At 38.4% G+C, this 24,001-nt stretch overlaps 1 protein-coding gene across 4 annotated transcripts in view; it reads right to left on the minus strand.

The window, feature by feature from the left end:
* LOC124162472 (methyl farnesoate epoxidase-like) overlaps positions 1-24,001 on the minus strand; it is a 41,389-nt gene that overhangs the window by 5,090 nt on the left and 12,298 nt on the right. Inside the window, exons 1-8 of one of the 4 annotated variants that reach the window (XM_046539017.1) lie at positions 22,347-22,365; positions 12,971-13,099; positions 12,253-12,489; positions 10,307-10,488; positions 9,647-9,895; positions 8,677-8,791; positions 3,369-3,549; positions 2,787-2,919 (exon numbers count right to left, since the gene is read on the minus strand). In XM_046539017.1, the coding sequence (XP_046394973.1) occupies positions 2,787-2,919; positions 3,369-3,549; positions 8,677-8,791; positions 9,647-9,895; positions 10,307-10,488; positions 12,253-12,489; positions 12,971-13,055 (1,182 nt within the window). In that variant the 5' untranslated portion in view covers positions 13,056-13,099; positions 22,347-22,365. Of the gene's footprint in view, positions 1-2,786; positions 2,920-3,368; positions 3,550-8,676; positions 8,792-9,646; positions 9,896-10,306; positions 10,489-12,252; positions 12,490-12,970; positions 13,100-15,911; positions 16,241-22,346; positions 22,366-24,001 lie in introns of those variants that run through there. The other 3 variants (XM_046539016.1, XM_046539015.1, XM_046539014.1) reach the window with 3 other exon arrangements.

Here is a 24,001-nt window from a genome sequence, read left to right on the forward strand (position 1 = left end):
ATTCTTGTTGGAGTTAAGGGGTGAATAGGTAGAGATCTTATTGTGGTGGTCAGAGGGTTTTCCCTTCAGGGAAGCTTCCTCAATATCTTTCATTAATTGTAACGCAAAGGTTCCTTGATAAAAGTTCAAATGAAAAGCAGTACTATAATGTATCCCTGGAAAATCTAGATACTGAAATCTGTATTTAATCCCTGAAAAATCTGTATTGTGGGGCGAGATATTTCATGTATTAAATCTAGATATAATATGAGAAAAAGAGGACATAGCAACACCTTTGCAACAGATTAAATCTAGATATTATTGAGATTTCGTGGATTTCAAAATACGAGTTAAATACAGATTTAATCCTTTCTGTGTTTGTAGGGGGAGTTCCTCCTACAGCACGTTCTCGACGTTCTCGTAGTCTCGAACGAAATGCCGAGCTAACTGTTAACGAGATTATCACTCCCACTCACTTCCCTAGCCTGTTGCGACAGAATTGAGAATTTAATTTTTTTTGTTTAAATAACAGTTAATTTAAAATATTGTTTAAAAAATTAAACTTCGCTTTTACTTTTGCGCTGTGCAAGAACTATTTTTTGTATTTTTCATGTATTGTGAACCATTTTCCATGTGTATATTTCGCGGATGGACACTGAATTTTACATATGTAATACGTCTGTATTTCGCGTGCATTTACAAATTAACATAAATATGGTCGCCATACTACCCTTGCTCACATCGATCAGTATATGATTTATTTTTAAGCTTCCTAGGTATAAATTCGAATGGATGAATGATCATTGAAATGAGGAAATCTGGCGTTTGCAGTGAACATATTATTTCTGCAAAAATGTTTCTGAACATTTCACTAGACGCCACGAAAATCCACCTCTCAAAAATTACAGGAATATACATAATGTATATTTTGTGTATTTTTGACCACATTTACATATGTATTTCCTCTGTATTCATACATATGTAAAAGTAGCAAGTGTTACACGATATTTACATTTGTATTTTTGACCACATTTACATAAGTATTCAAATTTCAAAAATACAAATGTATTTATCGTGTAACACGTACCACTTTTACATATGTATGAATACAAAGGAAATACATCCAGTAATACATATGTATTACACATGTTATACATAACAAAAATACATATGTATGTGACCCATGAAAATACAATATAAATACATTATGTATATCCAAATGTGTGCTGTTGGGGATAATACTTAGCTAAACTGTGTGAGTTGACTTTTGAAGAAGAAACAACAGAAGATTGATCATGTAACATTTCCTCATCGCTCAAGCATTAGTTAAATTCAGCCTTCCACATGTACGTTGCTTAGAAATGAGGATGTAAAGATTACTGCACAAAAACAGTAATCTGTGCATTAGACCCTCACTTTACATTATTATGTAGTCCATTTCTTTGGACTGATAATTTAGTGAATTCCATTAAATGTTGAATCGACATCATATCCAGGTGAGGTATCAGTTTAAAGAGTATCAGCATATATAAATGTCATTATTTGAGAAATGTGTATCATCAGCAAATAAGGCTTGGAATAACATAATTACATAATCACAAAATTAGCGATCACTCCTGTGACTTTGAAATTCTATCATCCAATTTAAACAACGTTCATTTGTAGAACCAACCCATTGAATATCATCTATATATTAGCGTATAGGCAACAGATGAAGTGAAGTACCTGAGAATTACGATAACTTTTCACCTCTGTTAGGGAACACATATAAGAAATATTTGTGGCATAGCCCTAAAGAAGTTAGGATTCGTCAAGCATATTGTGTGAAGTTGAGCATATGCTGCAACAAGCAGTCCAAAGTAGCAAAGTCCAAAGCAGTCCTAATCCTAAGATATCTATCCTCCCTTTATCCATTTCCCTTTTGATATTTTCTAACTTCCCCGCCCTCATCATAGTCCTCACATTCCATGTCCCTACATTTACAGCCAACTTCTTCTTCTCCATCTTCTTGGTCTTCTTTTCTTCCTTTGTCATTGCTGCTGCCGCTGATGATGATGATGATGATGATGATGATAAGTCTCTGCAAGGATTTCGCATGTTGACGACCCCAAGGGCCTTGCCGACCTCGCTGCCATGCCCGACACCCACCCTTTGCGGACGGGTCCCGGACGATTAGATTCCGAGATTCATTTGGTTGTACTCCATGTTTTCAGGGAAGAGATAGTTGGTAGGGTTTCCCACTTCCATTCCAACAGTGTTTTTAACGTGACACCATCACGTGGAATACCTTTCGTCTGGCTCCTACCCTTCAACCTATCTGGCATGGGTGGCCCTACCGGGAATAATTTAGAATTAATCCCACCAGTGCAGCTCTAGGGGTCATAGGAACGCGCAAGCCTTTCCACCGCGACAAGGTTGCAGCCCAAGGGAAAGGCAAGGAAGGGTAGACGAAGGATATTCCTAAACTTCCCTTACCCTTAATGGCATGCGGAGGAAGGGTAGAGGGATGGTAAGGGAAGGAGTTCCAAGGAAGGGTAGACGAAGGTTTTTTCTACCCTTCCCTTACCCTCCTTGGAGTGTAGGGTGTGGGTTGTGCAAGGGTAACTTCCCACCATGATGGCTACTACCCTTCCTTTACCCACCATGGGGGAGTTTATTTTTATCAGGGCGTGATACCAGTATAATAAGCAAAGCCTGTGTCTTTTTAAAAAATGTATAAATAAAATTTTGATTCTTATGCATCTGTTCAGCAGAATGCCATTTTAAAGATATGGGAAATGTTAAACAAAATTTTTATGTACTTATACCTTTGGTATAACATATCCTCTGAATTCAGTATCCCTCATAGAAAGCAATGGAGCGTGAGGTACAGCCATTGGAACTACTGTACTGGATCGTAGAATTTCCATTACTGTTGCTTCATTGTATGGTATAAGGTGACTGTAAAAAAAAGATTAAATGCGTGGTATTTTATATTTTTAGTGTGAATAGACCTAAGCATTACACTATACTCCATTGAAAATTCCCCCTTGAATGTTCTGAAAGGGAGCTTTGAAAAAATTGCTTTAAGGAAATATGCATGCATTTCATTTGTAGGATTATATTTGCATAGGAAGCTATTGAGCTAAATTTTCCATCAGTTATGTACTTCAAAATTGTAGAGATATGTATCATGACTATGGGGAAATATGTAGATACCAATGCAAACTTCAAGTCAGGCATTAAAAGCACATAAAAATATGTGTTATTATATTAATAAAAAAGATCTTGATACAAAAAATGGGAAAGGCAAAATCCATTTTAAATAATTTAAGTGGGTCCGATTGGATACCTACATATGTATATTGCAATAAAGAATGTTAACATTTTTTGTGGCTCTGTATTCATACCTATCTCTGTCATGGAAAGATGGATGTCTATCTTTGCCAATGACACTGTCCAGTTCTTCCTGAACTTTCTTCTGTACTCCTGGATTGAGGATCATATAGAGTATAGAGAACACAATGGTGTTGAAAGTGGTGTCATATCCAGCAAAAAACAAATCACCACCTATTTCCCTGAGCTGCACATCTTCCAACATGAAATTCAGTAAAAAAAATACATTGCAGTTCACTGGATACATATTTTATGAATGATTAATTTTAATTTATGTTGAAAGTATGTCAACTGAGATGATACAAATGAGTTAGTTACCCAATAATAGGAAAATGCAACGGAAAATATATATTTGCCAATTTTTGATAAATATTTTTTTTTTATTTGTCTATAGGTTAACTATAGTGTGAATTGAAGTTTTCAGGCTTTCCTGGTGGATGTATCATGGATGGATGCACTCAGGATTTTGACCGGGTCAGGTTCTCCACCAGAGATGACATTTCGATGAACGAGTTTCCTATAGTGGATGACTCACTAACTGTCCAGATATTTCGATGAACAAGTCATCTATCATAGACAGAGTGCTCATCAAAATGTCAACCATGATGGAGACCTGACACAATGGAAATCCTGAGTAACCTTCCACCATATATTGTGAATTTTTCATCTTAATAACCTCCATGAAAGAAATAACAATCAATTTGAAATGGATAGACCATTGCTGTTTCGATCATGTTAGTATCATTGTGTTGTATACAGCATTGAATTTTTTTTAAACTATTCACTGCCCCCATATTTTAGCTTTAGTAATTTTTTAGTAATTTGGCATGAGCAAAAAGTATACTTGGCCATGGCTTCTAGGACTGGATAATGAAGGAGGCAATCAAGATCCATTGTGAAACAACAAACTTCAACCATGACTTAGGCTTGCTTTAAATGCCGTCTAGAACATAGCAATACAAAAAATAAAGGAAGAAAGTCAAAAGAGCTATCAGGGTCAGAGTACCACTGGTGCAGCTCGCCACAGCCATTGTTTTTTCCATATTTGTCAAAGTCTCCTTCAAATCCTTCTCTGTGTCAGTTATGATTGCTATGTCATCAGAAAATTGCAGCATACTAATGTTTTCTCTGTGCATATTGACACCCAAGCCTCCTCCTTGATTTCATTGATGGCTTTCTCAATATAAACATTAAAAATTACGGGGAACAGTCAGTGGCGTAGCCAGGAATTTCGTTCGGGGGGGTCCAAAATCAGGGGGAAACATTTTTGAAAAATAATGTACTAATTAGAGGGTTTTTAACGAATTCAAACGCTTTTCATAATCGAAAAAACTTCATTTGTTAAAAAAAAATATTTTGTAAATTCATGATTTTCCAATATTTTGTTATCTTTCACGGAGAAAATTAATTGTGCTTTTCCATTTCGGGGGGAGTCCGGACCCCCCGGACACCCCCCCTGGCTATGCCACTGGAAATAGTGCACACACTCGTCCTACTCCTTTTACTATTCTAGCTTCTGCACAACGGGGTTCATATTTTATCACATATAATTGGTTTTTATACAAGCTGTGAACAATTCTACCATTGTAGAGCACTCCGATTTCTTTCAGAATTCTTAGCATTATATTCCATTCACATTATCAAATGCCTTCTCCACATCAACAGATGCTATGAAAGTCAGTCTGTTCATCTCCATTCTCTTCTCCATGAATAGCCTCAGAGCCAAAATTGCACCTCTTGTGCCCTTCCTTTTCCTAAAGGATGCCACTTCAGAATGCCGCCACTTTTTGTCCATGACTGCGTATTTGACAAGTAAACTTGCTTATATTGCAACTAACCTCTATATGTAGAGTTTGACCCACCAACCTGGTGGATGCACTTGATGGCTTAAAGCCCAGCCGTGACTGGAATTTTTATAAAGCAAAATGAGGCCAAGGTTCCTATGTTCACACCAGGGGGCCTATTCTCTAACTCGAAGCTCCCGTCGTGGTAGCTTCGAACTAGCTACCAGAATTGGCTACCAACCTTATTCTCTAACAGGGAGTAGCTTTCTCAGACCGAGAATTTCTGGTAGCTTTCTCAGACCGGATATGGGGTATGAGAAATATTTCGTGCGAACTCAGTTTTTACTCTTGAACCAATGAAATCGCTCGTTTCATTTCGTAACCTGCGGGAAAATCATAATGTAGTCGTTCTCGGCTGACTTTTTCTTCTAGTTGAAATTAATGTGCTTTGTAAATTACGAAATGCTGAGTGCCTTCAGCTTTCATAATAATAGAAATACGAATAACAATAGAAATACGTAGAAATAATTATATTTGGCTAAGCGGCTTTTATATCAATTCAATAGTTTCGATCGATGCAGCACTTTATGTCACGATTGATAATCATGTAGGCCATGTAAATATAATGAAGACAAAATGTTAGTAAACTACCAACACATTAAACCAATGCTATCACATTGTCGTTCTAATTCCCGAGAACTTTACACTCAGCGCTCCTTATGCTTTTGCCTGTTTGATGCAAAAATTTTGATGACCAACTTGAACTGTTTCTGTGCAGAGATTGTTCCTTCTTGCACTGCGAGAGAATATCGCAATAACATGTGCATACGATAAATGTATATTATTTCGGTAATATCTTCAACAAAGTTAATGGGAAGGTGGAGAAAATTATGTTTGAAAGTTACGTCATTTCACTCAGATTGGCCTAAGCAATCATTTTAGGCTCACAATATGCTTCAAACGATATTTACACAAAACTTTACTGTCGTGCCGTTCTCACGACGGCTAAATTAATATTTAAATGGTTTTATGAATAAGTATTATATGCCAACCGCCAAGCTTGCACTATTGCAAGCGAGGGCGATTCATTAGAACTTGACCATCATTATGAAAAAACAACCTATTAAACGTAGTTCCTTCTCCCAATATTAGTCATATTATATTATTGTTTTTGTGATGACTTCCTCCGTGGGCTTCTGGAATATCCATGGCTACACTTTCTCAAAATTCAAAACAAATACACCAACTTAACTACCGGCACTGAAATTAAATGCGTATATACGGCCAAAGACACACAAATGAAAGCAGAATGATATCATGAACACATTTATTCATTGGAAGAGCAAAGAATTTATTAATAACTAACATGAAACACCTTACATTGCATTATAACACAATAATATATCCACCTCTCTACGGTCTGCATCTATGTAACACTAAACTCTCTTCACACAATCACTTCACAACAAAGATCGTTGCTAATAATGCACGGTAAAGTTAATCATAAATGTATAAACACTTGCAAAAATAAGACATCCATCTCTGTGCAGTGGATACATTGGCATTGGTAATGATTTCAACGCATCAATTTGTACCGTCACTACAACAGTCTCTCGCAACATCAATAATAATCACTGTTTTCGGGGTTTTTCTTCTCACTAGTAATGACTTCATGCAAAATAAGATTTCACGTGATATAAAATGATTGAAAGCAACATTTTTCTTCTCCAAATAATGAAATCAACTAGTTAACGCGATCGATAGTTCACTCCGAAACATATATGTTTAGTCACGAAATTTGTCACTCATGCCCACTACTTTGTTAAGAATACAATAATTGAAGGCTTCAAATAATTTACGCAGCATTCCCGACCTCATTAAAGAAAATAATTACGCAAAACAACAAAAATAGTCAACACTTTTCTTGTTTACCACTCAATCGCTAGCCGTGTCAAGAAAGACTGATGGGATAGAACAAAAGATTAGCGACACGCGCCACTTGGTTCACGGCGGTTCATAGGAATTCCCATAGAGTTTGTAGAGTATTTATGGGAATTCCCATGGCCCTATGGGAATTCCCTATGTATTTTGATGGTAGCTAGCTGAAGCGCGGGGTTCGAGGGCGCGCTTCGCGAAGCTACCGTGGTAGCTAGTTTGAAGCTACGGAAGTAGCTTCAAATCCCATAGAGAATAAGGGTTGGAGCCTAATAAGCTACCGGTAGCTTCTGCAAGCTCCCTTCGCCGGAGCTTCAGCGTTAGAGAATACAAGTGGGAGCAAGTAGCTTAATTAAGCATCTTTCCACCAGAAAGCTACCGCGCTTCGAGTTAGAGAATAGACCCTCAGGTTTCGGACCACTTAAGTAATAAAAACTTATAATTATACCAGAGAAAGTTTGTGAGTAATAGAGGTGCTAGGCCTCCAAAACCTGTGGCTTAATTAAGTTTTGATGTTCCTTGAATGACTAAAATATCTTGGGTTCCCTTAACCCTCTATGCCCCAAGTAATACATGAGAGGTGATTGGGAAGGCTAACTGTTACTTTGAAGTCACCCTGGGGCATAGAGGGTTAACCAAAGGAATTTCTGGAGGAGTCGATTTCATTTTGATATTATCATCATAAAATTGGGGCAGAACAACGAGGATTTATGTACATAACCTTACAAGAGCAGCCATATTTATAACATTTATAATATGTATTAGAATTACATCATTGTTGTTTGACATCTATATATTTTTAGTTTAACATTTCATTCCAAGCACAAGAGGCTAGTTCCCCACAGAACATGATAATATCACTGTTGGGAAACAAGAAAGTAAAGTAATGAAAACTAATAAGTTATAGAAATCAAATCTTAGGCAGAAAGGAATGTAATTGGGGTTGGGAATAAGAAATTACCTTCTCAGGGTCATCAACAAAACATAAATCAAGCAGCACATAAAGTCAACGAAATATGTATTTCCGAAGAGAGATCATGGAACAGCATATCAAAAGATATACACAAAGATCTTATGATAAATTACGTAGGCATGAGCTTTTTTAGTTTTAATTTACAGATAGTTTAAGCATATCAGAGGTGTAATCACTATATTCAAAGAAAAATCAGTGGCGCATCTAAGAATATGCTTTGGGTGGGATGGTGGGGTATTAGGGGCGGCTTCCCCTCCCACCCCCCCCCCCTCCAGGCAACAGAGTTCCGGGAAAATTTTTGAAATATGACATACCTGGAAATACATTTTACATTATTATGGCACTTCAAATTTAGCCTTAGGCAGATGCAGTGATTTTTTATCAAAACTTGACAATAGTTTTAAATAATTATTTTATTTCTCTGAGGCATTGGGGGGATCTATCCCCTTACCCCCCATAATTATGTATGTCGCTGAGAAAAATAATGCTATGAAAATGATGAAAAGTAAGCATACATAGAGCCTGACACTAGCATCATATCATTGTTATATGTAGTGCATGTAAATTCTTTTTTCATCTTGTTGACTTGGTGTAATAAAATTAAGGGTAGAGTTGATTAAAGCTACTGACCTGTGAAGGTTGAATTAGGATCTTTCTTTCTTTTATTCATCTCTGTTAAATAAACATCCATAAAATCTCTTGGGTTGTCTGGGTCATGGGTTGTTTTATGCTCATCAATGTGAGTCTGAAATTTAAAAAATTTATGTCTATTTAATAACATACTGATTGGGTATGTGGTGATTACTGTTTTAATTAATTCCATAGTAATGTCCTATGGTTTCTGACTTTAATTTAAAGAATTTCCAAGAATAGGACATTGCCAAAAATAAAATCTTCCGGGTGGTTTTTGAGAAACAAAAATTTTAGACAGCATCAGCCATTTAAATATTTTTGCGGGGAGTAATTAATTTCACCTAGTTTAAATGCTTTTTAATTTTCAAGGCAGAAGAGAGTGATAACTGGTTAAATGTCATGTTAGATGTATAAAAATATCACTCAATATCACTCGTCCTGCATTACATTATTTTATGGAATGTTTTGAAAGTGAAGAATTACCCAAGTGAAGCTTGAAAGAAAAGGAATATGTATGTACTTGTTTGACCAATTTTTCATTTACGAGGTGATTGCATCACTGAATATTTCATCAGTGGTGAATAATACCATTTATATAAGTAGGTACATAATTAGTTTTAAAAGTGAGTTTTACTCTCATGTAGACACAGTGGCTTAGCCAGGATTTTGAAATGGGGGGGTTTACCAGAGATTTTGGGGCTGGAAGTGGATGGAAAACACCCCAGGGCAAATGGGGTTCCTCCTCCCAAAAATTTTGGTATTTTTGATGTTGAAAACGTGATTTTTAAGACTCAAAAACAGTAATTTTGTACGAGTATTTATTTAAAGTTATTTATTGAGGCCATCTTACTCGTTTTTGGCACCTCTTTTTAAGGCTTGAAGTAGGGGTTGTAACCCAGAAATCCCTCATGGCTACGCCCCTGTGTGGACACACTTTATCATTATTATTACACAGTTAATAACTTACCTGAAAAAATTCTAAAATTTCTTGAACCTTGTTATATCTCTCTCGTATGTTTGTCAAGTATGGAAACATTTTTACTAATCCTGGAAATGCAAATTCTATTGTTCCCCCAAATTCAGCTTGTGCAATATTGTCTTTTATGAATCTGAGGAGTTTTTTGAGGTATGGATCAGAGAAATTGAATCTTACCCCTGCTAAAATGTGCCATAGGATATTTATATTTGCTGGCCCAAGGATATCATGAACTATAATCTGAAATGAAACATAAATGTATCTATTCAAATTTATAAATATATTACCTGGTAATGTGAGAGGAAAGACCTCTGCCCATGCTATGAGTCAAGCACCTCTTGTAAAAGCTTCAAAGATAATAATAAAGCAGAAGTACGCCAAGTGATAAAGAGGAATGAAGTACATAGTAAAAGTAAGAACATATTGTATTGTTAGGACAATATTGATGTTATGAAGTTTAAAATTGCAGAGCAATAAATTGAGTAAGTCATGTAAGCATGTTGAGTTCATATGGGAGGTCAGTTGTGAAAAGGTACTGGATTGATAGCTTTTGGATGATCAATAGTAGGTGGAATAGAAAGAATAACTGGAATCAATTGATTAGGATTCAAATTGGTATTAAGTTTAGTCTTCATATTCATGAATACTCACAGTTTTTGACCATTCCCCAGGTTTCTTTCCTATCAGACTTTTATCAATTTCATTGAAGACAGATTCAATCTCTTCAATGGTGATACTCTCCATGCTTGATTTTCCAAAACCAAAGTCTCTAAGGTGACGTAGCGTAAACCTTCTTTGCTCTTTCCACATTTCTCCAGAAGTGAATAAAATACCTTGAAATAAACATGGATACATTTTTTTCTTAATCTGTCAATTAACATATTGGTTAATTTTTCTTTAAATGATTGAAAATGATAGAAGTGGATATAAATGATAATTTATAAATGTGCGAAAAGATCCACAGAGAAAAAATCATTCGCCTTGACCGGGATTCGAACCCGGATCCCCCGATTTCCGGTCGAGTGCTTTAGCCAGTTAAGCTACCGAGGCTGTGGATATTTTCGGACACTACCGGACAGGTGTTGCTGGACTGCTGAGCATGTGATGCCACAAGCAGTCCAAATCGTGCGCACAGCGCCACAGCCGGAGAGCAGGCCCGGACCTAGAACACAAGGGGTGTTCGCTCTAGACTAGTTTAAAGTATACCGGGACTAGCCGCGGTGATAACTTTTACGGGAGTCACCCGAAATGCACAATCGTGCGAAAGATCCACAGAGAAAAAATCATTCGCCTTGACCGGGATTCGAACCCGGATCCCCCGATTTCCGGTCGAGTGCTTTAGCCAGTTAAGCTACCGAGGCGTCATTCTTCCCTGTGGATATTTTCGGACACTACCGGACAAGGTGTTGCTGGACTGCTGAGCATGTGATGCCACAAGCAGTCCAAATCGTGCGCACAGCGCCACAGCCGGAGAGCAGGCCCGGACATAGAACACAAGGGGTGTTCGCTCTAGACTACCCTACTAATTTATAAATGGTTATAGCCTGTGGATATTCATAGATGATTTGTGCGAAATGAAGATCCACTATACATACATATTATTTTTTGCAAGGTTATGCTTTTCTGGTGGAAGTGAGTTGAAGTGACCAATTCAATAGATTCCTCTTTCATTAGATTAGTTTTCGGAGTGTCTCATTTGTTTATTGCAAAGAATCGAGAAATATGATTGGACGTGTACAAAACTCCGCCCCTGGTAGGGGCCGCTATCGGAATAACGCGAGCCAAATGCTGGCGTTATTGTCGATGCTATAAAGCGACCCCAAATTCCGCTTAGGGGCCGCTATTTTGAGATAGTGAATCGGGGGGGCGTAATATTGCGCCAGAAATAGCATCTTCGTCGTGATAGCGGAGCCGCTATCTGTTACAGAATAGCCGTGCATATATGTCAATTGTGAAAAGTGAATACAAACAAAATACATATTATGAATAAATTTTATGTACATGCAAATGCTTGTTGGCACCTCACAATAACAAGAATGTTTCAATTCTTATATCTTTAGCGGTAATCCTTAGGGTTAAGTCAGTAGTGAGGCAAATTGAGAGTTAGATAGGTAGAAAGATTTGTTTCGTTATATATAGAACACAATATTTTAAGTTTCATGAATTAGTGTTACCAGGTCAAGATAGAGTGATATCAGAACATTGGTATGGTCATACATTTGGGCACTTGTTGTAGGCACAGTAACAGTGTGGAGTAGGGAGGGAGCAATAAGAAATGGGTGGTACAATAGGAAATTCCAGGAGGTACCCCCTGCTGTGAGGGCTGGTCCAGAAAAATTAGGCCCCTTATTGATCTTTACAGTGAAGGAAAGTGCCCTAGAGCAAGATATGTGAGTAGCGATGAAAATTTTGGGAAACTGCTGCAGGTAGTCGAGCAATGGTCAAATTTTTTAAAATGTTTTACCCACATTATGCAAAATGAATGAAAATGTTCCTGCAGTTTATGGGTAAATTCTATTCCACCTCCGAGTTTACATTAGTCATTCCCTTTTCAAAGATAAATTTTATATGGAGAATGAAATTAGTCATTTACTCACCATGGACTTCTTTCAAAACTTTATGCATGATTAACTTTGGTCTTCCAGCTAAATCATCTCGGAATGAAAGCTCCTTGATGGCATCCAGTCCAGATACAAGCACTACTGGAGTTGTTCCTACATAAAATCCAACCACATCTCCATAGTGCTTTTTCATGACAGCTGTTGACTGGTATAAGAATGGACCCCATTTTTGTAAATAATAAAAGCTTCCTACAATTGGCCAATTTGGTGGACCTTGAGAATAAATTGCATACTATTTTATATCATACACATATATTAGAATGTTCACCTGTTATTTCATTAGTGTATCTGTTCCATGCTTAAATTCATTTAGATCAAAATATTTGGTAATTTTGTGATAAAGGAGAGATTATATTAAAAGGTTGGACCATATGGTGTAGGTACGCCATTTTTTATGAACCCTTAAAAGAGGTGAAAAAAAGTTTCATACCTTTAATTGAGGCAAAAGGAGTCATTTTATAATTCATATTTACACCTCCAACAAAAAGCCATGCTAGCACCTTATTTTTTTCCTACTCCATTTTACTAAATATGATAACCTCAGAAGACAATCTAAAAGCTCATGTGTACATCAAATATAAATTTTGTTCTAAAAATAATGTTCTCAGTTATAAAAAAATGGGCCAACTATCCATCGCAGAAATGATTGCTTTCTAAGAAAGAAGTGTGAATTACCTGGAATTGGAGTACTCACCGGGAGGGAATTTTGATGGCTTTGCAAGGAGGAACCACCATAGCAGGTATAATAAGATGATGAAAAGTACCACGTCCACAATCATCTTTTCTTCTTTATCGTATAAATTACTTTAATATCCATGCACACCTAAAATATTTAGTTCATTAATTAGAATTTTCTTTTATCTTTTGACTGTAGGAAATGAGTTGTAGTGTTCATATTATACATTTTTATCTTGTGACACTAATGCATAAAATCAGGATTAATATTTTACATGACCAATAATCAAAACAAATTAAATCTACCACTCTTAGATTGAAATAATATTACAATACGGTATGGAGGAATAACATAAGGCATTGATTTAAGGAACTGTCATGTATTATTATCTATTCATTTAATGTACATCACTAAAACCTCTAAATAACAGAAAAGTATGTAATGAGTATTCCATTAAAGAATGGTAACTTCAGTAAAGCCTAATTTTTAATTTTAAAAACAAAATGTAGAGAAAGCAGAAATTTGTAAATCTAGGAACTCAGAAATCGGGATTTTGCTGTGCTAGTGCCAGTTTAAGTATTCTCTAGCATCAAAGCTATAATGGGAAAGAAAACATTACATAATCTGTAAATAAAATTTCATAGTGACTTCTCTCTCTTATGCTTTCAATGCTCTGTGATTTCTTAACCCTTTCACTGCTGTAAATGTACCTGGTACGTTTGCATGGTAGGCTGCTCTGAATGTTTCTTTCTTCTTTCCTGCTATATGCTCAGCACTTTTGTCGTATGTGACGAGTAGGTTTCCGGAGTGTGAGCAGCAGCGAAAGGGTTACTAATTTATATGTATTGACATTGTATTTAGAATGCATGCAGTGAGGGGGGGTTTTGGGGGATAAACCCCCCACCCCCCCTTGGAGAAATTTTTAAGTCTAATCCATTTTAATTATTTAGATCAGTATTACTCATAGAATGGTGCTAGAATTTATCAAATATCCCTCAGAAAGCTGTAAAACTCGCCATTTTGAACCACTATTATTCAATTTTTTCTAGAGGAGGGACCCTGCAACTCCTGCTTACCCTGGTGGGTATGCAATACCCTCACACCCGCAAGTATTAGTTGCGCCTAAAACCCCCCTTAGCCTTGATTCCTAGCTGTGCCCTTGGTGGTTGGTACAAAACTAGCTTTAAGAATCAGTTTAATTGATGATTTAAGTTGATGTAGGTGTAGTTATCTGGAAATGGAAGATTTCCATTTCCAAAAATATGCTTATATGCATATGTTGCTGTGTGACGTGTTAGAGTAGCCTGCTATGTCAAACTATGCCTCGGGCTTTGTACCTTTCACTTTCAAGAATGGCTAAATCTTCCTGTTCCCATATTCTTCTTTGTCGAAAATATTCTTGTTTCATCTTCCCTATTTGATGACATGGTGGAGATGCTATCATCACCAGCAACCAGTCGTCACTCACTCACTGGGTGTCGGTCATCACTAGTACTCATCAGTGGTTAGTCTTAATCTAGCCATCAGTGGGAGTCAAAGCAGTTACAAAGAGCCTCGCTATCAACCCTTACCATCACCAGTAGCTCCTCTCCTTCCCAAGACTTTGGTAATATCCTCATTTTTGGCTATTCTAGATGCTCAAATTCATTACTTCATGTTTTCATCGAGCAGATTAGCGAATTGGGATATTTACTAGAAGTAAACTTTGATTAAAACCTTTAAATATTTGGGTGTGATTTTTCACTTTCCAACACCAAGAGCTTAACCCACTTTAATTTACAACCCACAATGCAACTCCAGTTAGGTACGGGCCATTATGTCACAGGGGCAACTAATTTTCATTCCACGGAAGGGGGTTTGTCCTTGATGTGCTGTCTGCACAGCAATCGTCTGGGAAGAAAAATTGATTCAAGTCTCCATCATCAGGATTTAAACCTGGGTCTTTTAGATGGGTAGACCACTAATTAGCCACATCATCAAAGGACTCATAGTCACAAATTAAAATTAGTGGGGAAGAGGGGAGAGTTTTAGCAATATCGGTCCGCAGGCTTGTCAACTAGCTCCGGAGAGGGTTAGGCTAATTTCAATTGTTACCTAAAATCACCAAAATTTCTCAGTAATTAGCATTTACTTCCAAATTTCCCAGTCCTCTTCTCTGCACTCTGCACTTTGGGGGGGGGGGGGGCCCGGGCCCCCCCCCACCCCTCAAAGTGAAGAGTGCAGAGCTCCCCCCCCCCCCCACACCCTTAAAAAATATGTGAGATTTCTAACACATTATTTTTAACACGTCCCATTATCATTGTGTTCGTTTTGTATTAAGAGGTATCCTTGTGCCCCCCCCAAGAACAAAATCCTGGATAAGGCCTTGCTTGTGACCCCCCCCCCCCCCACCTAGAAATGAATCCTGGATCCGCCCCTGACCCTAAGGTAAATTGTAGTGGAACTGTTTATTTTCCCATCCATTGAACAAAATTTCAACACAAACATACAAATCAGATTATTAAAAGCAGTAATTAACAACAAAGAAAATATGAATCATGTTTCAAGACACTTAGTCTGATTTCTTGCTCAATCCAAGAAGAAGATATTTGGCTACCACACTCCTGAGACTCTCTATCCCTAACATCATGCATTGATGCGTTAACTATAGTTAACATATATGTACCGTAGACTTCCCCTTTACGATGCGTTTGACTCGATTGATTCGGCATATTATCTTAGCTGATTTATTTCACGCTTTTTAAAACTTCAAGTTTTGCCGATTTTGTTACGTCTCGCGCGATATGCCCCATTTGTCAACGAAACACATTTTTAACAAAGTAACACTTATATGTCCTGATGCTTTTTTAACTAATTCTACTTCGGGAGACAACTGATCCAACTTACGATAGAATTTGCCTAACCATCGATCCTCCAGAACGGGTTAATATCGTTAAACGAGGGACTGCTGAGTACCTACCTGACAGATTGTAATGGGTTGTATCCCTTCGTGCTGGAATTCACTGGGAATAAGTTGTGGCACACGTACCCTTTATATCTTCATTGACAGTGAACACAGCCCACATTGAACCCACTCGTTGATCGTAGAAGTTCACTCAGAAGATAAGTGGTCGGCGACCCTCAGATGTGATGGTGAGTCTGCACTACTAAGGACTGTGTTGTTTTGATCTCTTATCGAATGAATCCAAACATCCCGTCTCCAGAGCAATTTTCCCCTTTGTCATTGAGAAGGGGAGCTATGTTTTCCTTCTTCCGTTGTGAGCAAAGAAGCGTGCGTTGCCGTGAATACTCATTCGTCGTCTGGGTTCTAACCCACAGTGCGCGGGGGGGCGGTCACCACCAGCCTTCATCCGCCGCGGGTGTTGCTCAAGACGCGTGCTTTCACATCAAGCTACGCCAAGGCCAAGGCCTCGCGGCTATGGTGAATAGGGCCAGGCATGGGAAATATATCGATGCATCATGAAATATTTATTGGGCTAGGCCTGGTGATACATCGTGAAATATTTAATTGTATCGTGAAGGCGATTTGGAGTTGTTAAATGATTAAAAAAAACTATATATGTAAGCAGTGGCGCAGCGAGGGGGGGGGATTTTTGGGATAACCCCCCCCCCCAGAGCTAAGAGAAATGTTTAAGTTTAATCAATTTTACTTAATTTGATTGATATTACTTATAGAATAGTGTAAGGATCAATAAAATATCCGTCAGACAGGGGCGGATCTAGGATTTTTTTCTGGGAGGGGCACAAGCAAGGCCGTATCCAGGATTTTGTTCTGGGTGGGGCACAAGGATACCTCCTAATACAAAACGAACGCAATGATAATGGGACCGTATTAAAAATCTTGCATATTTTTGAGGGTCTGGGGGGGCACGTGCCCCTGTGCCCCCCCCCCCCCCTGGATCCGCCTATGCCGTCAGATACCCGTAAAAACTCACCATTTTGAACCATTTATCTAAAAATTCCGCAATTTATTAATCTCGCACCTTCCGCTTATCCTGGTGGGTATTCCATATCTCCACACACCCCGGTATTAGTTGCACATAAACCCCCTCCAGCCTTAATTCCTAGGCTGCGCCCCTGTATGTAGGTACCATTCCCAATAATAAAGGTTTGTGGAACATCTTAAAATGATTTATTACGCACTACAGATTAAAAACTCAGTAAATAATCGGAAATATGTTCCAAATTCTGCTTCTTGGCATTAAACTTGTGGTTGTCACTAAGTGATAAAGGGTGTTGATTACAGTTTGCATGAAACTTCTAGAACGATTCAAGGGCACAGAGTATGGCTGATTGAATGATACGTATAATTATTGATAGATAGATAGATAGATTGATAGATAATTCCGATGAATGATTTTTTCGATGCATCAGGTTCAATATTTTTATTGGTCCTTACAACTATCGTTACAGTTTTAACCATTGTTACAACCAATTATCGATATGAAAAATACCACGAATCGGTATTTAATTTTCTATTTCTCCCAGGCCTACTTCGGTCGTTTTTTTTTCAGTTTTCCAGAGGTCCAGATTAAAGCCTCTCAAAGTTTCAAAGAACGCATCACTGCTTTCCAGTCGGCCTCTTTTCGTGTCGTGGAACTTGATTAAAACTTAATTTGTTATCTTGAAAATTTCGGAGTAAGTAGAATAGATCCTCGTCATTATTATTTTTATCTGGAAAAACGTCCTCTGTATTTTCTCGTATGCAAAATTTTCTTATTAGAGATACACTGAGGTTTTGAAAAGCGCTTTTCTTCAATTCCTGAAAATATCAAGATTATTGCGTATGTTTGGTACAAGTAGTTCGTCGCGAAAAAGGCAGGATGTGACTGGCTGAGCGGTAGTGTCCTCTAAAATCACGAATTAGTGAAATACAGAGGACAAAATAATATCCGCATCATTTCTTTTTTCCTCTATGTGAAGAATATGCCACTTTAAGAGAATTTTGATGGTAGTGAAAATAAGGAGTTTTGGCGCTGTGTCCGGCTAGCCGCCATATAACTTGCAACGGAGTCTTTCTTGCGAATAAATGGTACGTATCATTTTCTTAAACAACGATTCCTCTTTATTGAGAACTTTCGGCGTTTAAATGTATTTATGATCGTACCTCCGAAGGCACTGGTAAGAAGAAATTCATTTTTCGAACGTGTGCATATTAAGGATCGTTCAAGTATTATTTAAGCATATTTTGGCAGTTTTCAACTCCTTGTAAATATAAATAAGTATTAGCCGAGCTCCAAAAATAAGCTCAGTATCCCCCATCTCCCCTAAGGGTCCTTGCGCAATACTTGAACGTCCGTTAGAAAAAAAATGAAAATTATAGCATTGTATACATTTAACTTTGTACTGTTCTTGGCTAACAAAAAGGAATTATGGAAAATGAATGAATACATTTTCTTAGGCTCACTTATATGTATGAGAAAGCACGATCCGGGTTTCATAACATAATTACATCTTCAAGGTCGTTCTTTTTCGAAAATGTTAGTGAACCGAAAGATTTTATTCTTTTCAGTAATGGAAAGGTTTCACACAGATAATCCTGAAATCATCAGTTATAAAAAGGAATTAAAAAGGAATCTGTTTTTTTTTGCAGAATGCTCTGCTGCTTTAAAAAATTCTAAGCTGCTCACATAACGGCTCCGATTGTCGCTTTCACTGCGTTCGGCCATCAAGGCCTAGACTTGCAGCATCGCGCCCCTTCAGGGCAGTGGTTCCCGACCCGCCCGGAAGTCTGCGAGCGACTTGGTCTGAAATTAGGCCATCCGTGGACACCTGTACGTCTGTTGTAACCCATCCTCCGCGTCTTGCCCGCATCCAAATTTTAAAGGTGAAAAAGTAAAACAGGTTTAGAATTCATTCGGAATTTCATAAGTCTCGTATTTTTTCTCTGTCCTGTAACTTTCTTATTTACTCTGCGACAGGCGCGCTGCTAGGAATTAAGGATAGGGGGGTTTTAGACGCAACTAATAATTGGGGGCTGAGGGGAATTGAATACGGGAGGAGCGCGTGCCCTCTTCAGAATTTTTTTTATGATAAATGGTTCAAAATGGCGAATTTTACGACTTTCTGAGGGATATTTTATTAATCCTTACACTATTCTATAAGTAATATTTATCCAATTAAGTAAAATGGGTTCAATTTTACAATTTCTCTTAGTTCTGGGGGGGTTTTATCCCTCAAAACCTCCATCCAAAACCCCCTCGCTGCGCCACTGCTTTGCGAAACACCTCCGAGACTACCGTTTGGGTAGCAAAGGTGGAGGCAGCTGATAGCCTGGGTCAGGGATGGCGGAAAAGGCTTTTCAAGAGTTTGATCTGGATTTCAGTGCCTACCGTGCGGAAACATGGACAAGTAAGAAAGATGACGAGAGCATTCCAGAGGCTGGGCCTATCTGATCAGGTCGTCTGGTTGGCATTTGTCGAGGGCCCCAAGCTTAGGGGGGGGGGGGGAGGGGCGCAACGCTCGCGTCTTTCGTGAAGCGTGTATGAAGGGTGTAATAAAAAAGAATAAGATTACTTGAACCCTATTTTTTGTGAAATTACAAAATTCTACGTTTTCATTAGTTGCTTTACTTACAGCATACTAGGTGTAAAAAGATTGTATGAAAAATGAATAGAAAAAAGGTGTCAGAAGATAAAAGAGACAATTTTTGCTTTTTGAAAGGGTGATTCGAAAAGTTTGTTATAGTTTTTTTAGATTTCAGTGCAGTTTTGAGGAACAAATTCACTAAATGAATAATAGAACCATAATTAATTATTATATTTTATAAGCTGTGAAAATCTCACTTTTTGCAGTAATTTTCTTTAGAAATTTTTATTTTTTATTAACTTTAATCCAGTTTTTGAAAACCAGAATAGCGTCTAAATCCATTTCCAGGCATCCAATTTGCTAACATTTTCCTGGGGATACCCCCCGAATCCCTCGGTAAGGAGGACCCCATCATGAGCCCTAGCCGAGGGTCCACAATCTCCCCAGAACGCCCCTGACTAGAGGCGTTCAATGAAAATGGAGAAGGTGAAACGGATAGGATTAGGCGCGACGAAGTGCTGACCGTGGTAGGTAAGTTTTTAGATGAGATAAGCAGGAGACAGAAGAAATGAATTGGGTTAAAATGAGAGGGCGTAGGCACTATTGTGCATTCAAGAGGGAAGTTGGGACGGGAGATAGGCCGGATTTATCTGCAAAATTCTCCGGGTAAACGGTTTGAATACTTTATTAATTATGATCCGTTCCTATTTTATTCACTGCAAAACAATACTGCCATTCAGAAGCTCCAAATGCGGCATCAGTTCACAAGTACTGATTGACTCGATCATAGTGTTTCTCTTCGCGGAAACTTGAGGCTTTCACGTAAAAACGAATGGGGTCATTCACCTAGACCCGAAGTTGCCATTGACTAAAGCACCTAATTTGTACGATGGAAGTGCCAATAAGTTAGCCATTCTTTCATACCCTAATAAGCTTAAAATGAAAAAAAACGTGAAAGCCGTCGCTCTCTTCTCATGAGCTAGTGACGTCATTAACTCGTTCAAGGAAGGAATCGCTCACGAGATTCTGAATAACAATGAACCACGTGAAACCGATCCGTGAGACCGAGGAGCGCGGAATGAGCGGTGGCACGCTTGACAGTAGTTAGTGATGTCATCAACTTATCTGCGTCGATTTTTCAACGCGAAGAGTGTGACAAGTGGGCGATGGATCGGGAAACGGAAAAATGCAAGCGTGTTAATTTTTTAAACCCTGTCCAAAATGGCAATAAAATTACTTCATGACTGAGCCTATTATCATTACAATGAATCAATAACAAAATCACGGGTCTTACCTGTATTGCCTACGAGAAAATCCATGTCTCAGTAGGATGAAATCCATGTTTATACGGTTATATGTCTTCCGTGAACGATTCCGTGACGATTTCTCAGTGAAAAACTGTCCTCAAACTTCAGTGAAGCTTTGTTGACTCTTCTTTTACCCTCCTAGGTGCTAGATGTATTTGCCGGAATTTTCATAGGAAGAGCTACAGAATAGATTTCAGTCACTAGGCGGAAATTCCGTTCGCTACGTTTGTTTCCCAATGATTATCCCTCTCTATTTCTGTCGCCCTCCAGCTGAAGAGCATAATAAACCACTAATTGACAGTAAGGACTTATGGAGTGTGGGTGGCAACCAATTGTCGTGGCTGTCTCGGTCCGTTCGTAACAGGAAATGGCTCGCTGGATTGAGTCATCGCGAAGGTCTGTGTTAGAGGACACTACACTACTGAAAGTTAAAAAAAATCGAGAGGCGGTCGCTATCCATCACGTTCGGGAGCAGTTGAAGCCAAGCTGAAGATCGTCCGGGGCATCCAAACATGACCGATAGCCTTGTATTGGGAAAATGCGGGGAATTCGATAGTAAAGCATCGATTCGAAGATGGAAATGTCTAAATGTATTATTATTATTATTATTATTATTAAATAATTGGTTACAAGTCGACCATGAAGTATGAACGCGTAATGAACACGAACAGGGGCAGATCCAAGATTTCTTTCTGGGGGGGGGCACAAGCCAGGCCGTATCCAAGATGTTGTTCGGGGGGCACAAGGATACCTCGTAATACAAAATGAACGCAATGATAATGGGACCGTATTAAATATCTTGCATATTTTTTAAGGGTCTGGGGGGGACGTGCCCCCGTTCCCCCCCCCCCCCCCCTAGATCCGCCAATGAACATGAAAATGCACCGTGTAACTACCCAACTTCTTCGAAGACATGAACAGAAAATAGAACCTGTTCTAATTTGGTTCATGCATTCGTACATGTTCCGCTCCGGTCCAATAAAATCTTTCACGCAAATAGGCATTAACTCGTACGTGTGTAATGCGCCGTGCAACCAGTTCTATAGGAAAGTGTATTTTGAGAAGCTAAAATTGTCGTATAGGATCCATGGGCGTACCAAGCGAGGGGCAGGAGGGGGCAGCTGCCCCCCTTGCCCCAAGAAGCAAAAGTAGATTTAGTTTAAAACGAAAGTATTTTTTATCCAAGAAAAGTGATATTAGTGTATATAAAACATGTACTAATAATAAAAATATTTTCGAGCTAATAAATTAAAAAACTAACAAAGCAACGATATAATTTTCTTTTCGTTTTCATACAAATCTTTTGAGGTCATTAACCTTTTCTGTGTTATAACTTGAACGACCACGGCTCGATACCCTCTAGATATGGTCCTGGGAACGCCCTTAATATCCCAGGATCCCAGAAATTTATCTTCCTAGTTGCAATTTCGCTGAATAAAAGATTTGAAAGTTGCCAAATATCATATGCATTAGAATAGAGCGCAATATGTGCGATTTCTTGGCTTCGCTTGGGTTGAGTTTCTTTTTTTTAATTTTCAGTGAACGCATTAGGTACTTACATTTGGAGTATGCTCCACGTAAGTGAGGCGTGGGCAAAGACAGCAGCGGAGAAATCCAGGATGGAAGCCTTCGAAATGTGGTGCTTCAAAAGAATGATGAGGATCAAATGGATCGACCGAGTTAGTAATGTGGAAGTCCTAAGAGGAGCAGGAGAGAAGATAAGCCTCATAAAAACCTTAATAAGGAGCCGGAACAATTTGATAGGCCACATTTTGAGAAATGATGAACCGATGAAGACAATCGTCGAGGGAAAAGTAGACGGCAAGAACGGAAAAGAAAGTCCTCGAACAAAATATATGGAACAGTTAAAGAAGGATTTAAAAGAGAAGAATATGTGGGTGTGAAAAGATTAGCTCACAGGAGAATTGAGTGGAGAGCCTTAAAAGCATGGTTGAGGTCAAGGGAACAACGTCAGCAACCTTTTGAGACGGAAAAGCTAAAATTATGCAATCAGCTGCAGGGATACATTTCGACAGCGCTTTAATTTGAGTACCGGCAAATACAAACCGCCGGGAGGCAATGTATTTATTATCGGGAGGTTTTATCCCATCAATCCTTTCCACATTCATGGTTTTTATCTTGTTCCGAGCCTTTTTTCGAGTGTTGAAAATAAATTAATTTAATCATTTTTTTGCGCATGGAACTGGAAGGCCGCAATTTGAAATCGAAAGGGCCGAATCTCGCGAGCCGTGCGTAGTTTGCTTACCCCCGGTGCACCGCGTTGTAGACTGGTTCATTTATTTACAACATTTGCAATATATGTAGTATTTGCAATCGTGGGGAAAATCATTGAGAAGTTATGTAAATGATAGATCTCGTGGTGGTGTACACCATTACGAATATAAAGTTTGGTGAATATCTTGAACTATAGCCAGGCTCGGAACTAGGGCGGGGCAGAGGGTGCACGTGCCCTTGGCGGCAATTCTCAGAGGGGCGGCAAAATGATCACACTATTAATAAGTTATTTATTTTTTTCTTTTTCAGTTGAAATCAGAGCAGTGTGTATTCAGAAATGAGAACAGAACTCTGTATTCAGCTGTGTATGTAGATGAAGGGATCATGATAAGAGAAAATTAATCTGATTTAGACAATTTATTAGATAGTTTGGGAAAGGAGTTTTAAACAAAGACAAGAAATAATCCAAAGGTTTTAATTGGCATTAAAACTAAGGACTCTATTTTCCTATCTCAGAAGGGGTTTACAGATTATATATTAGATAAATTCGAGATGAAAAATACCAAGGGAGCTGATACACCTCTTCAAATTGGGAAAAGAGTTGATGAGCACGAAGAAAGGGATAAAAGTGTTCTCAAGTTTCCTTACAGAGAAGTGGTTGGTAGTCTTTTATATTTGACGAATAAAACAAGAGCAGACACGACTTTTGCAGTCAACTATGAAAGCAGAAGTCTAGAAAATCCAACAAAAACAGACATTGAAAATGTAAAAAGAGCATTGAAGTATTTAAAGAATACAGAGAACCTGGGTATTCGGTATAAAAGAAGATCAAACTTGACTCTGACTGCTTATACTGACTCTGACTATGCAGGTGACTTAAACACTAGGAAGAGCACAAGTGGATACGTCCTGATGTTCTGTGGAGGTCTAGTAGCCTGGTGGTCACGTAAACAACCAATTGTGGCTCTCTCCACTACAG

Source organism: Ischnura elegans, chromosome 7, assembly GCF_921293095.1.
Source record: "Ischnura elegans chromosome 7, ioIscEleg1.1, whole genome shotgun sequence".
Classification (NCBI taxonomy): domain Eukaryota; kingdom Metazoa; phylum Arthropoda; class Insecta; order Odonata; family Coenagrionidae; genus Ischnura; species Ischnura elegans.